Source organism: Channa argus, chromosome 1 (genome assembly GCF_033026475.1).
Source record: "Channa argus isolate prfri chromosome 1, Channa argus male v1.0, whole genome shotgun sequence".
NCBI lineage: Eukaryota > Metazoa > Chordata > Actinopteri > Anabantiformes > Channidae > Channa > Channa argus.
The window spans coordinates 6,889,900-6,904,508 of NC_090197.1; the positions used below are offsets into that span (position 1 = coordinate 6,889,900).

The 14,609-nt window shown below is 38.8% G+C and overlaps 6 protein-coding genes across 9 annotated transcripts in view; 3 read left to right on the plus strand and 3 right to left on the minus strand.

The window, feature by feature from the left end:
• The window catches only part of LOC137101015 (major histocompatibility complex class I-related gene protein-like), a 207,927-nt gene that overhangs the window by 135,228 nt on the left and 58,090 nt on the right, over nt 1-14,609 (plus strand). The window lies entirely within an intron of this gene.
• LOC137100452 (major histocompatibility complex class I-related gene protein-like) overlaps nt 1-14,609 on the plus strand; it is a 185,966-nt gene that overhangs the window by 103,791 nt on the left and 67,566 nt on the right. The gene's annotated exons all lie outside the window — the stretch shown is intronic.
• LOC137100410 (triggering receptor expressed on myeloid cells 1-like) overlaps nt 1-14,609 on the plus strand; it is a 126,629-nt gene that overhangs the window by 95,270 nt on the left and 16,750 nt on the right. The gene's annotated exons all lie outside the window — the stretch shown is intronic.
• The window catches only part of LOC137100920 (major histocompatibility complex class I-related gene protein-like), a 51,966-nt gene that overhangs the window by 31,112 nt on the left and 6,245 nt on the right, over nt 1-14,609 (minus strand). The gene's annotated exons all lie outside the window — the stretch shown is intronic.
• Nucleotides 276-4,688, minus strand: LOC137101056 (major histocompatibility complex class I-related gene protein-like). Its single transcript, XM_067478935.1, has 4 exons — nt 4,570-4,688; nt 2,394-2,671; nt 1,891-2,193; nt 276-1,348 (listed from the first exon to the last, which is right to left on the minus strand). Exons 1-4 carry the CDS (start codon nt 4,671-4,673, stop codon nt 1,314-1,316), a joined length of 720 nt encoding a protein of 239 aa, XP_067335036.1. The 5' UTR covers nt 4,674-4,688; the 3' UTR covers nt 276-1,313.
• LOC137101092 (major histocompatibility complex class I-related gene protein-like) lies at nt 6,034-12,844 on the minus strand. The gene is made up of 8 exons (XM_067479008.1): nt 12,429-12,844; nt 11,969-12,235; nt 10,666-10,941; nt 10,123-10,425; nt 9,609-9,710; nt 8,869-8,886; nt 7,314-7,470; nt 6,034-6,889 (listed from the first exon to the last, which is right to left on the minus strand). Exons 1-7 carry the CDS (start codon nt 12,475-12,477, stop codon nt 7,406-7,408), a joined length of 1,080 nt encoding a protein of 359 aa, XP_067335109.1. The 5' UTR covers nt 12,478-12,844; the 3' UTR covers nt 6,034-6,889; nt 7,314-7,405.

A 14,609-nucleotide genomic window follows, 5' to 3' on the forward strand; every position in this document is an offset into this window, starting at 1 on the left:
TTAAACAGGCTGAGACTGGATCCAGATTCAGTTACAAAGTGAAGAAAAAAAATGTCCGATTCATATTTTGATCCTTCAGAAAACTTGAACAAAAACCAAATGCAGGTCTAAATAAAGTAACAATAAATCATAAAAAAGGTGTCAAAAATGAACGTTTGCTCACCAAAACTGGTTTGATGACGTCACTTCGATTCCCATTTTACCTCTTCAAGTATTTTTTGTCCTGTTGCCTAAAATGATTAGGCTGTCATTTCTATTTAGTTTTGGAAGAAGGCATAGTTCTGTTAGTTGTGGTGATCGTGGTTTTAACTTTAGTTCATATAATTTAGTTTGGTTTATAACAAAGACAGATCAGAGAGGACAGAACCGTGCTGATAAATTGTAATTTAATGAGATTTGGGTCCCATTTGTTAATTCACTTTTAAAGTGACAGCACGTTTTACCAGAAACAGAAACCACCACATGTCTACTTGTGGTTATCGCAGTAACAAAGTCCAAACATCTTTAACGGACTAACAAATGTCGGCTGCCTAAGGTGCCATGCAGTGAATGGAGACAACGGTTGAGAAACTTTATTCAGCTGTTGGTTTTCTTCCATTTGGTGTTTCTACACTGACCTAAACGGACCCATACACACTTACAGTATTCAAACCAGGAATGTCAGAACATACACAAGATGAATGATAGAAAAATATATAATTTAAACAAAATGTTAACAGGTTCAGCTTAATTAACCACTGCAAAGGCAAAGTGTCAGCCTCACCCCAGCTGGTTCCAACCTGAACCAAGTTTTATGCTTTTATGAAGATTAATTGCTACAACACTTTGCGTGAGCTGGTGGCTTAGATACTGGAGCTAATTGTCCTGAATGAGCTGTGGATGGTGTTTGTCTGGTGCCAAAGATGGTAGAGTCAGGTGGGGATGAGTGAGTATGAGCAGCGACACTGAGGGTGAATGTTTAGCAGGCAGAAAAACCAAAAAAAAAGGCAGAACTGTGAGAACTAGCATAAAACAATCTCATAATTGTGGCATAATCATAGCAGAACCCCAATGTAAAAAGTAATGATCAGGACTCTGAAGACCTGCACAGTCCAGGAAGTGTCCCCTCTGGTAAACTTGATGTTAATGTCCACAGCATTGATTTGGTCTGTGAAAGCCTGAACTTCCTGGTTCTTCATCTTCACCCAGGTCTCATCTTCACATCGGAATCATTCTCGGGAAAGAGCTAAGTGCTTACTTCTCCTCTTCCTCCACGTACAGACTGACAACAGTCACTTCTGTGGTGTTCAGACACAAGTCCAGGGGGAAGCAGCTTAACTAAAGTCCAATTCTGCTCTTCTCCAGGAGCCTGTCAATACACAGAAATGAGCACGTTGAATAAACAATTATTCACCAGAGTTAATATTAGACAATATACGAGTGATTTTCTGTTTCTGCTAGTGATAAAAAAAAGTGTCTTAACTTATATTTATATTATATCACTTTTCAAACATGTTGCATTTTTTATTTTACCACATCATTTGAGAACTACAGTTACTTCTTAAATTAAATAACACTGATTTGAGTTTCAAACATCAAATCTGAGGTTTCCACACATTTTGATAGTGACTCTTGCTTGTTTTCAAAGATGCATAAAATATTCAATATTTTAGCAAAAAAAAGCAAAGATTCAACTTGCAAACACAGTGTGTCATTTTAAGCAGTGAGTGTTGTGTTGCAGCCAGAGTTGTAACTGTTAAATGTGACTTCTGATTTAAAACAAGTGTCTAAGCAAATGACAAAGACTCTACAGTAAGTTGAACTCACTTTGTGGTACAGGCCCCAAGTCTAGAGTTAGTGGACCAAAGATTTAAGTAAAATTAAATAAAGAGACATATGTTCCACACTTACCCAAGTTGGTCCTGATCACAGTTTTCTCCAGTTTAGTGATGATGTCATCAACACCAGGGAGATTAAACACACAGTCGTATCTCCTCCAGTCTTCAAGTTTGACTGATGAAATGTTCATCAGATCAACTGTCATCTGGAAGGTTCCATCATGGTTGGGGAGGATCTCTCCATGGTCCACGTCCTCATGAAGCTCCTGTCCATCTTTCCTCCAGAACATTGTGGCTCTGTCAGGGTAGAAACCTGTAGCGTGGCAGCTGACTGGAGAGGACGGAGACTTCTGGAGGACAGACACTGAGGGACGAACTGGAGGAGAAATTGAAAGATGAGAAAGGGGAAATGATTCAATTTAAGAAGGAGACATCAGGACAAAGAGACAGAAGCAACTAAAGACATACAGCAAGAGCTAATCGAAAGACATCAGTTTCATGGCCGAGTGTAACTGTACTGTTTTCTCTGTGTGTGTGTTCAAAATGTAGTCGTACACACTTTTGTCTCTAAACTACCTGTTTTCAGCAGAAAGCTCCTTCCGTAAGTCAAATACGTCTCTAGCCATTCGGGGAAAAGCCTAATGAGGTTGTCCTCCTTCTCATATAGAATAGCGTCTGCAGCATCCCACTTTCGTTTGAAGCTGTCGGCCTCCGGTTTCAGAGCGATCCACGTCCGCGTCTTCAGGTCCAGTGATATGAAGTCTTCTCCGTCGTAGCCAAACTGTAAATAACCACTTACAGTTTTTGTCTTTTCATCCCATTCACAGCCTTCAATCACTTGCAAAGTGTGGACACTTGAGGGAGACAGAGGACAAAGAGACTGGAATCACTAATGACGTCTCTAGTGGACAGATGACTTAGTAACGCTGCACTGCTGTCACTTCAGTCCACCTTCCCTTTAAGCCAAACCAATGCCTACTGATGCTAAATGTCTTTGTACGGGGACAAACGTGCTGCGTTAAGGAAAGACACCTGAAGGAGTCAAGTATGTGATGATCACTGAGACGCAGTGAACTTTGGCCAGAAATGAAATCTGCTTGTGAAAGAAGAGGTGTTGATTATTTGAGATATAACAAGCTCGTTGTCCAGCCGCCGTCACAGAAACACAGTGGAGCTGGTGATCACATGCTGGGCCACTTCAAACTTCTAGCTGTTCATATTTCCACAGAGGACAAACTCTGATCTATCCAGAGGGGCCTGATTTTTAATCCCTTTGACTTGTCCTAATGTTAACGTAGACGCAGACTTAATTTATTTATCTTAACATAATGTGTTTAATGTTCCATATTTTATACAATTATAACCAATTTCCTGAGCTTCGTCACTGCCGAGCTCCTGATGATTTCTCTACTTTGCGCTTAAAAGTTAAAAGTTCTAAAAATTATGATTCATTTGTACATTAGTTATCTTTTCTCAATCATGTGTTTTCAGTCATAATTTCATCAGGAACTAAAATTATACAGATGAATTGATCTAAATAATGTGCCACATTATAACTGGGGTCATGCAATAAGAAAGATCAGTGTTCACACATTATGATTATGAATAAGAATTAAAAAGTAACAAACTCTTTAACTGGACTGTGGTGAGGAATTCTGGGATTGTAAATGCTCATCTATCGGCTCAATTTCCTATTTTAAATATTCTGAAATGAAAAGGACCAAAGGAAAATCGAATACCAACGAGAATTATGACAATGTGGGATCTGATATCATAGGACGACTTTACAGTACTTCAGCTCCATTTTCACACTGCTCTAAAAAAATGCTAAAAGCATTTAAAAAAAATCCTTGGTTTTATGCTGATTTACTTACGTTTGTAACGAAAACTTTAACTGTACAAAAACAGAAACAGATTCACACAATGTTAAGATTCTGCTAAAGCCACATGTCTCCGTCTCTAAGCCATTTAGTGAAACCTGTGGGCAGCACGACCACAATGACAACAGCAGTTTCCAGAGGACACAATCATGATCCATGCAGATACAGCAAACTGGGAAACAGTGTTTTATCGTATTGTGAAATGATTATTATTTGTAGTTTCTTTTGGGACTATGGGGGTGAATCACCTGTGGAGCTGACCCCAGCACCTTTACACAGATGTTATGACCTCTGTTTTAGAGATGACCTTTGCTGGAGCTTTTCCTTTAAGAGTGATGGCACCATGTAGTATCTCCAAGCAGAGCGTCTCTTAGTTTACAGCTAAGATGCAGAGAGGTTTTTCAAAGTGCATATAAAAGAACATACTGTTCCTCCACTTTGGTTGAAGTGCTGCATGAAACTTTGAAGTCTGGATTTGATGCACCTAGGAAATCTCTGAGAGCAGTCTGCAATGTGCAGGTCCAAGAGCTCTGGGTGCTCTTCAAATAATGTTTCCCACACATCCTGTTTCACTTCTCTCCTGTTGTGGCTGTCACAGTAAAATGCTGGAACCCCGTCCACCAGCAGGGTACCGACAAACTCTGGGAGGGTCGGGACTCCACAGGATGCAGTGAAGAAACGTGTGAGGGAGTGTTTCACTGTGGGACAAAGACCTTTATATTTCTACATGTTGGTGCCATCATCACTCGTTTCCATTACCTGTCCCCAATTAACCGAACATGCACGTCTGCGGACTGTGGGGGGGAACCAGCCGGAAACGGACCTAAATAGCGCGTGCACAGAAAACAGACTGATTAAAAACGCGACTTTACCTGGTGATGAAACGTGACACACGAGCAGCAGCAGCAGCAGCGTCTCCATCTTGCTCTGAGAAAAATACTTTACATGGGAGTTGGATCCGTCGTTCTGTCGTCATGGAGGGAGGGGGCACAATCTGTCAGGGATTCCCACATAGTTTAACGCTGAGCTAAAGGCCAACAGGTCTGACAGGCTGCGTCATTGCATCTGCGTCTGCACTGACCCGTTAAATCCCGCTTCTGAAGAATCCGTGAAACGGGAGGATCGAACTCGATTTTTACTAACGGGGAGGCTCATTTAGCAGTTATCAAAAAAAAAAAAAGGCTTTCAACTCGTCACATGTACTGTAATAAAATGTGTTTATAAAGTCTTCAAATTGTTAAACAAATAATAAATAATAAACACATTTTCATCCTGAAATCACGACACTTTCCGGCGTCACACTGCGCTGCATATGGAGCAACTTCACAGTACGAACACAGGAAAGTGAACTTTAGCTTAACCTTAAGAGAGAACATGGGTTTAGGTTTGACACCAACACTTTTCACAAATTGGAAAAACAACAGTAAAATGTCCCACATGTATGTCCTTACTATATGTGGGTCACGTGGACCAATCATCAATAAAGTGCACAATGTCTGGCCTCCATCCCATGTCTTGTTCCCACCACCACCTCTTCTTCCTGTCCACTTCCAGTCCTTCCTGTAACTTTTCCACTTCACATGTTACAGGTAAAAGTCGGATTTCACACTTTACTTCAGCAAAATATAAGTCGTCAATATGAACTCAAAAACAGTGGGAACTGTCTGACCTGACCAACATTGGAGTTTAGTTTCAGCAAATGCAACACAACAAGAGAAGAACCTGAACTGAAAATTAACTCCTTTGTCTGTTGTGACACATAAAGGTCAAGAAGTAGTGTCCGCTCCATTTTTTCCTCATGTTTTAGGTAATATGACTACAGTTCATTAGCTCTATTGGAATAACGCCTTGTAAAAGTCCACACACTCCTTCAGTAAGAATGGAACGAATGTGCATCACAAGCACTTTTTGTTTTAGCATCATGCCTCCTCCCTCTGTGGAGGCCTGTGATCTGTGACAGTTTCTCCTTCATGCAGTGTTTTCACACTTACTGGAACAGTGGCTTCCTCTGTCAATGGGGTTAGTGTTCAAATGTCAGGACTCTGGAGGGAAACCACATCAGAGGGGAGAGCATGAAAACTTCAGACAGATAACACTGCAGCCTGCAGATGGGACTTAACCAGTGGTGCAGACTCGGATGAATCTATATTTGATGCTCTCAAGTTTTAAAAATCTGCTTTTGATCTAAGATAGAAGAATAATGCCATCATGGCAGGGTGGGTGTAATGGTTCTGTTATAAATTCATAATGATTTGATTTCACACAAATGCTAAAAATGAATTTAAAACTATGGCTGTATGTGAGATGCTAGAATAATGTTTGGTCGAAAGTTTAAGGGACTTGTAAAAGCTTTTATTTTGATGGACGGATTCAAATTTAAACATTGAACATTCGTTATTACGGGAAACACCCAGACACACACAGACATACACACACAAACACACACACACACACACACAGACACACACACACAGCAAAAAAAGCCACAGAGAAGTAAACAGGGAAACTCTTTGTTGTAACAACACAATCACAATGCTGCTCGCTCTTCTCATTCGCCCACTATTCGTCCCTCGACCATCACACTTTGACTCTCGCCGACATGTGGAGGAGCCAGAAACACTGATATAATACTGAAAAGTGTGGATGCCTGAATAATACTGAGACTAATTTTCTAGTGTGATGGTTCAACAGTACAACACAAAGCAAATCAAACCACATTTATCATGAAACAGTTTAACGTAAAAATAAAATACAACCAAATACACGGACGCAATTAGTGCAATGAATTTAAAGATTCTGTATATGTTGATATGATAACACTTAGAAAACAGTAGCAGGTGACCTAACAAGACTCTTTACTGTCTGAACAGTGGAAATGTTAATTCAGTGCTGTGTAAATGTGTCTCCCATTACTGGAGTTGCTGCTAATAACCATAGAAGCCACACATTAGACGACTACCTGCTTCAAATTTCAAAAGAGACACTTGAAGGATTAAGACATTATTAGTTTTTCTCATCTTTTTTCTTAAAATGTCTGCAGAAACAGTTTGGCGGCAGCACAAATTTCCTTCAGTTGTGGTTGTTCCTGGTTGTTTTCTTGGTGAGTAAATGAAATTCAGACTTGACCAAGTTCAAAGATTTGTGATGACACAGTAACTTCAGTGGAGTCTTCTATTAATTCTCACTGGGAGTCTGTGAAGACACATGAAGAAATGGTAAATTCTCAGAGGTAAAATTGGACATTATTAACTTTCATTATGTGAATAATTTATCAGATTGTGCTGAAAAGTACCATTCTAAGATAAATGAATGTTGTCCAATCTGATTCTAGAGTCTAAGTGTGGAGGATGTTGTATATAGTGTGAAGCCACTAGGGTTTGATATATTTTGTTATTGGTTTGATTGGATTTAGATTTTAACTCATCACATTTATTTGGCATCCACAGTTACTTTTGACGTGAAGAAAATGAGGGTGAAGAAAATGAACAGTTGATTATATAAAGCTTCTTCTTATGATTCCACATTATGCAGCATGTGATTCAAAAACATGAGCTCCATAGAAAATACTAGTTAAAAACTGAACACTGGACATTATACCAACATTAACAGTACTCACTGTCATTTTATTCTCATGACAATGGAGATTCGGAGGCAGAAAACAGAAAAGTTCATGGAAAAACAGGACACGAAGTAAATTACTGATTATTATTAATAATAATAATCATGTATAATACATTTCAGAAAGGAAAACTTACTGTGTGCAGGACTGAATCCTGAAATACAGATGAGAAGTATTAAATATACCACAGTGAAAAGGATTAAAGAAACTTGTTAGATCAAAATCCATTTAAACAGCCACTGATCTGACAAAGTGATACAGCTGATACATAGTTGGACAAAATAATTTCAGTTCATGGACAAAAAAACAACAAACTCCCCCAGTTCACTAATTACTGCTTCAAATACACAGTAAGAGCAGGACATCATAACATACTGTACACTATGTTATTTAATCATCCACTGTGATCTTCTCTTAGTAAAGTTTCTAACCATCAGACACATTTTTTCAGAATTAGGATTTGTGACATGTTGTCATTTTGTAAAATCAACAATTTCAACCCAACAGTGGAGTAAAATGTCCACAGTCCAGTGATGCAGACTGACAGCAGCATCAGTCCTACAATGAGATTGAAGAAACTAGTGGGAGATGGTTTACACAGATATCACATTTCTCCCACAGAGACTCCAGAACATGTGATTTTCATCCTCTGGGAGCTGAGTAGAGTTGAGACGAAGTTTTTTCCTGTATTTTTAGTGGAATGGACAGAGCAGTATACAGTGTCTCTACATGTGTCCATGTGCTCTAGTGGTTTGTATCCACCACTAAATAAATAATACAAAAATGAAAAACCAATAAACAATAGGGAGGAACAAATAAAAATAAGCATACAGTACCTCCAGTGGGGTCCAGCTGCTGTTTTAAGGTCTCCAATAAAGCTTTTAAATCCTGATGTGCTCTTATGCAGGTCTGAATGTGCCACTGCTTCTGCTGAGGATCATCTTCAACTAATTTCTTCACCCAGTGTTAATAATTCTAGCAGAAGTGGAAAGTTACTGACTACATGTCTAAACACTGGTGACCTACAACTCAAAATGTCGCCTTTGTATAGAAAATGTAACTGTAGGCAACATAAAGTAATGAAAACTCGTTCCACTTGTACTAATGTGTCCTTGTTGATGCTTTAAGTACTGTTAGCTGATAATACCTCAATACTTTTACATGTATATGATTTTGAATGCAGGACTATTAGTACACTATTAGTACACTATTAGTATACTATTAGTATTGAATACTATGTTAAATACATGCAGGATGATAATCATACACTAAGCCAGCACACTGTTAAGTCCACAGCACAGTTTAAATGATGAAATATTCTCGGTGATCAGATGGAGGATGAATTTTAGTTTGACGATGAAGCGTCTAAAGCTAAAAGACAATTAAAGAATTTAATTAAACAGACTTAAAATGATGTAATTTGATATGAATGATTACAAGTTTTACATGCAAATGAGATGACATAGGTGACAATCTACATAAAATAACAAAATGTGCAGTATTACAGTATATAAAATATAATAATATTTTGTTTTTCCTATGGGAAACTCACTGTTTGCAGGTCTGGATCCTGAAAAACACAAGAGAGAGCATTAAATCAGAATTCATGAAAGAGCACAAAGACAAAACTTTGTCCTGTTTTGAAGTCGTAGTAATAATAATCTATTTCAACATATTATCGCTGAGTTGCAAGTTAAAGTGGAGTAAAAATGTGTTGGAATGGACCAGTCACAGTCCAGACCTAAATCCAACTGAGAATCTGTGGCAGACTTGAAAATTGCTGTTCACAGACTCTCTCCATCCATTTCACTCTCCAGATGTGCAAAGCTGGTGGACAAACCCCAAAAGACCTGCTGCTGTAATTGCAGCAAAAGGTGGTTTTACAAAGTACTGACTCAGGGGGCTGAATATAAATGCAGCCACACTTTTCAGACATTTATCTGTAAAAACGTTTGAAAAACATCTATCACTTTCCTTCCACTTGACATTTATGTGCCTCTTTGTGTTGATCTATCAAGTAAAATCCCAATAAAATACATTTACATTTGTGGTTGTAACGTGACTAAATGTGGAAAAGTTCAAGGGGCGTGAATACTTTTGCAAGGCACCGTACATCCACTGAGGATATCTACCGTGTAAAGTTACCATCTGCCAGTTCACAACTTTGATTAAAACTTTTTTCCTTTTACAATAAATGTTTTTGATATATTACATCATAGTTCAACCTGCATGTTAAGTGTGAGTTTCCAGAAAGAATTTTTCATAATGACTGAGCAAATCTTTCTTCATCACCATTGTTCTTCCTCCTCCAGATGAAGAAGAAGAGTCCAGTGATGCAGACTGACAGCAGCAACAGTCCTACAACAACTCCAGTGACAGCACCAACAGGAACCTCTGGGGGAGAACACGGAACCAGAAAATTCACACTATATCTAATCCAGTCGTAAATGTTCAGCATGTGGGTGGAGGATGAGCAGATAAAGTGATAATGAAGTAACATTTTTTATAGAATAGTTCGTTTCTTTTAATACCAGCATTTGCTCAGAGCTGGTAAAGTCCCACATGCTTGTGTTTGTGTATTGAAATCACCATGTTAACAGAAATTACTCTGATAAGAGTTATTCTGTTGCCCGAACATTAATTATGAAGATGTTAAATATGAAGACGTTAAATATGAAGACTTTAAATCAAAGCCAACATTTTCATCCTATCAAACTTGTCTACATTTGGTACATTTGGTACTGATGATACATGGTTTGTAGTAAAAATCTCACTACAAGCTTCAGTGAACTGATCTCACTCTTACCACTGTTTTTCCTGATCACTGATTTGTCCAGTTTAGTGATGATGTCGTCTTTAACACCATGGAGCTGAAACACACAGTCGTATCTCCTCCAGTCTTCAGGTTTGACTGATGAAATGTTCAGATCAACTCTCATCTGGAAGGTTCCATCATGGTTGGGGAGGATCTCTCCATGGTCCACGTCCTCATGAAGCTCCTGTCCATCTTTCCTCCAGAACATTGTGGCTCTGTCAGGGTAGAAACCTGTAGCGTGGCAGCTGACTGGAGAGGACGGAGACTTCTGGAGGAGAGACACTGATGGAAGATCTGGAAGAAAGAGGGAGAAAAGGTTAAAGAACGGATGAAAGCAGTAAACCACGGAGGCTGAGAAAGATCAGAAAAGGTAAATGAGAAAAGAAAAAGAACAATGATAAGATTAAATTCAATAGGGACATATCAGGATTAAAAGAGAAAAAGGGGGAGAAACAATTAAAGACATAATTCAGTCTTTATATGAACATAGTTTAGTAACATATAGAATTATCAGGTCAGGTCATGTGATTCTACCTGTTCTCAACAAGAAGCTCCTCCCATAATTTACAAACATCCTCAGCCTCTCAGGATAAATCTGAGTGAGGAAATTAACATTATGTTCTATTCTGGCTTTGTCAGCCTCCCATTCCTGTTGGATGACGTCGGCCTCTGGTTTCAGAGAGATCCACATTCGCTTCTTCAGGTCAAATGACATGAAGTCTTCTCCATCATAACCATACTGTAAAAAAACTGTCTGTCCAGTCTGTTCATCCAATTCACAGCCTTCCATCAACTGTAAGATGTGGACACCTGAGAACAACAGAGAATTTTTTCAGTCGATTTTCTGTGGATGAGTTGTACAGTTAAAAGCCACTGGGAGAAATGTTCTCTTCTGTTGCTCTTTGAAGCACAGTGATCAGTTTCTGATGTGTCTCCAGGCCTCCTGATTAATTTGTCTAGTCACTTGGTGAAGGTTACCTTCATAAACATGAACCTGCTGAACACTCTGCATCAATCATTAGCAGCCTGAGTCCATCACTGCCATCAACAACCACAATATCACCCAGACTTTTATTGGAATTATCTTCCAGAAGTTGACACATATACATCATTCTTTGACAAGAATATATCTAGTACTAAGAGGTGGGGAACAACATGCACAGGAATGAACCTAACATGCATGTCGTTGGACTGTGGGAGGAAACCAGAGTACATGGAGGAAACCCACACAAACACAGGGAGGACATGCAAACTCCACACAGAAAGGCTGCAGCCGGCAGGTGGATTCAAACGGGGACCTTTTAGCTGTGGACACTCCCCCACTGTGCTGCCCAGACTGGGTCACATAAGATTATTAATAAAGTGAAGATGTAAAAGTCTGTGGAATGCACAGAGATTTGTGGTAGAAAAACTAGTATTTTCCTGATTAGTAAGTGAGCAGATGTGCACAGAATTACTGACAAATAATCAGTGTAATAGCTGTCTGACAAATGAGCTGCAGTAAAATGTATATTATACTATTTCCTCCTGAAATGTGATGCAGAAAAAGAAAAAAAAATCATAAACATTCAAGTAAAGCAGTATTTTTTTCCTCATACTTAATGATCAGTGTGTTTTCAAGATGAGGTCATGAAGCAGAAATCAGTTCACACTTTCATTCTTGTGCTGTGGATCAGTGTGTTGTGGTCTTGATATGTCATTTCTGTGAGGAGCAGCCATGTCATGTAATTCAAGCTCAGAGGCCCTGTCACCTTTAATCTGCCCCCAGTGAAAACTTTACTATCTTTCTACTTTCCAAGTAGAACAGTTTAAAAGTAGAACATAGAACATACTGCACCTCCACTTTGATTGAAGTGCTGCATAATTCTTTCAAGTCTGGATTTAAAGCATTTAGGCTGTATCTCTAAACATTCTTTAGTGCACAGGTCCAGGACCCCAGGATAATCTTTCAATAGATTTTTCCACACATCGTGATTTACTTCCCTGGTTTTGTTGCTGTTGCAGTAAACTGCCTGAACGTCATCAACCAGGACAGATATCATCAACTCTGGGAGGTTTTGGATTCCAGAAGATGCAGTGAAGAGAAACTTAAGGGAATGTTTCACTGTGAGACAAAATAAAAATACATTCAGTATTCAGCCTTAATATACTGTACACATATTGTCCCAAATGGGACATTTACAGTGTGAACATGTTCAGTTGAAGCCTAAAGTCTTTTCAAACTGAGGTAAAACTGTGGACGCAGGGACAAAGTGCAGACTGAAGTAAAGAGTTTAGAGATTGAAATGTGAACTTACCTGGTGATGAAACGTGACAGAAGAGAAGCAACAGAAATAACGACTTCATCCTGATTTGATCAAGAATCACGGAGAAATAATCGAGTTGCTTCGGTCTCTGTGAAAGATGGGAGTGGTTGGATATTTGGCACAAATCCCACAACGTCGCCAGATTTCAATGCTGCGATAATAAGAAAACACTGAAATAGTAAAGTAGAGACAAGAACCTAATACAAATGTCCTTAAAAAGCCATTTGTTTCATTGATGATACACCGCGTATTTAAATGAGTTTTCCTTTCTTTTGAGTTACATTACATGTTAAATGTCTCCCCCCTCTGGACAGATCAGGAAGTGACTTATAACGGGACCCACTTCACAACACGATACACAAATGTGTTTCTGAGGAACAAACATTAAAGAACAATTAGGAAATGAAGTTCCCACGTCTGTAGATCCACAAATGTCACTATAAATTGTGACTTATGTGGCAGGTAGACACTAGGACTCATGTAGGGCGGTGGAGAGAGGAGAAATGTGAAGCAGGTGTGGGAGGCTGCTGCTGCTCATTCTGCTGGGACTTTGGACATTTGTCTGCTTGTGGTCTTAGTAAGTTCATCTTTATTCTTTTGTGTTTTGTATTTTAATGTATGTAGTAAAAGTAGGGCTTTAAATCCCCTGAGGTTTTGGGTCTGTCATAACATTTATGGGTTAAAAAGTTGAGCAGTCTGACCACCTGGTGTAAGTTATGGTGTTTGACTTTATATAAAAATATAAAATGTGTGTTTGCCTCCGGAACTTTCTGGACCCAGTCCTGCTTTAATTCTGCTTTTCTTTATGCTGCAGTCACAGTGATGCACCTGAACTCCATCCAACACTGAAACTATGACAAATATGTCAGGAAATGCAGGACAAAGGTCTTAGAACAAGTTCTCAGTAGTACAAGCAGTATCAGCTGTGACCTCGTTAAGTGAAAATGAGGACTGTACCCACCTGAACTTCCACACATCTTTGTGTCTAAAGCCCAAATGCACCTGAGGCAAACTGCAACAGGCTGAATGTATTTACATGCTGACAATAAGGTAAATTAATGTTATGTCACTTCAGCAGCTGCTTATAATTTTTCATCAGCTCATGGAAAAAATATTAGAAACACAGTATGTGTTTGCAATGTTAGTGTTGTGGCTGATTGGTGTAGTACTGTTATGTACACAGCATATTGTAGTTGAAATAATGAAGTACTCACTGTGATCAGTTTGTCTGATGTCAACTATAAAGAGTCTGAAGCAGAAAATTAAGTGAAATAATTGAATCTGAAACTAACAGGTATTAGATGAAAGATAAGAATAGACAATAATTATTGATCAACTACTAATAACTAAACATAAATTGGTTTGTGTTTTGTAGTTGTTTCTCATATAATGGTAGAAAAACAGCTCTCAACAGATTCTGTACAGTGACTGAAGACTCCATATGTGATTTTTCTTGGATTTTCAGAAGTTACTGAATCAGCCAGATGTAAAAAAAAAAGAAAAAAGATTATTGAACCTGATTTCTTACACACTTGTTGGTGTGTTTTGTTCAGACGTTCTGTGTTCACTTTATTGTAGTTAACTTTGATCAGTACACTGTTATAGGAGATGAAATATGAACAGAAAATGAAATTGTCTTTGGCCCAAGGCTAAAGATTCACATTTAAAATATTCTGTCAACATTTGAACTGACAACTAATTTGTAATGGAATCAAACTGTGGGTTGCATTCAGGGACTAACATTAGTTAAAAAATAGACCGGTGTGTGTTTTACATTTACATCATATCTGACTCTAGTCCTACCAAAGTTGGTTCTGATCACAGTGATGATGTCGTCCTCAACACCATAAAGCTGAAACACACAGTCGTATCTCCTCCAGTCTTCAGGTTTCTCATCTGGAAGTATTCCATCATGGTTGGGGAGGATCTCTCCATGGTCCTCGTCCTCATGAAGCTCCTGTCCATCTGTGTGTCTTTTCAGTTTTTAGAAAATGTGTCTATGGTGTTATCTGGTGCACTGCATTTGTCCACACAACTAGACAACAACAACAACTCTATTCTGCCATCTTGATGGAACAAACTAATAGAATTGGAGGTATGTCACAATATAAAACTTAGAAATCAGCTCTCTGCAGGACATGGACTATAGCCCCATGACAAGGTCCTTCAAAC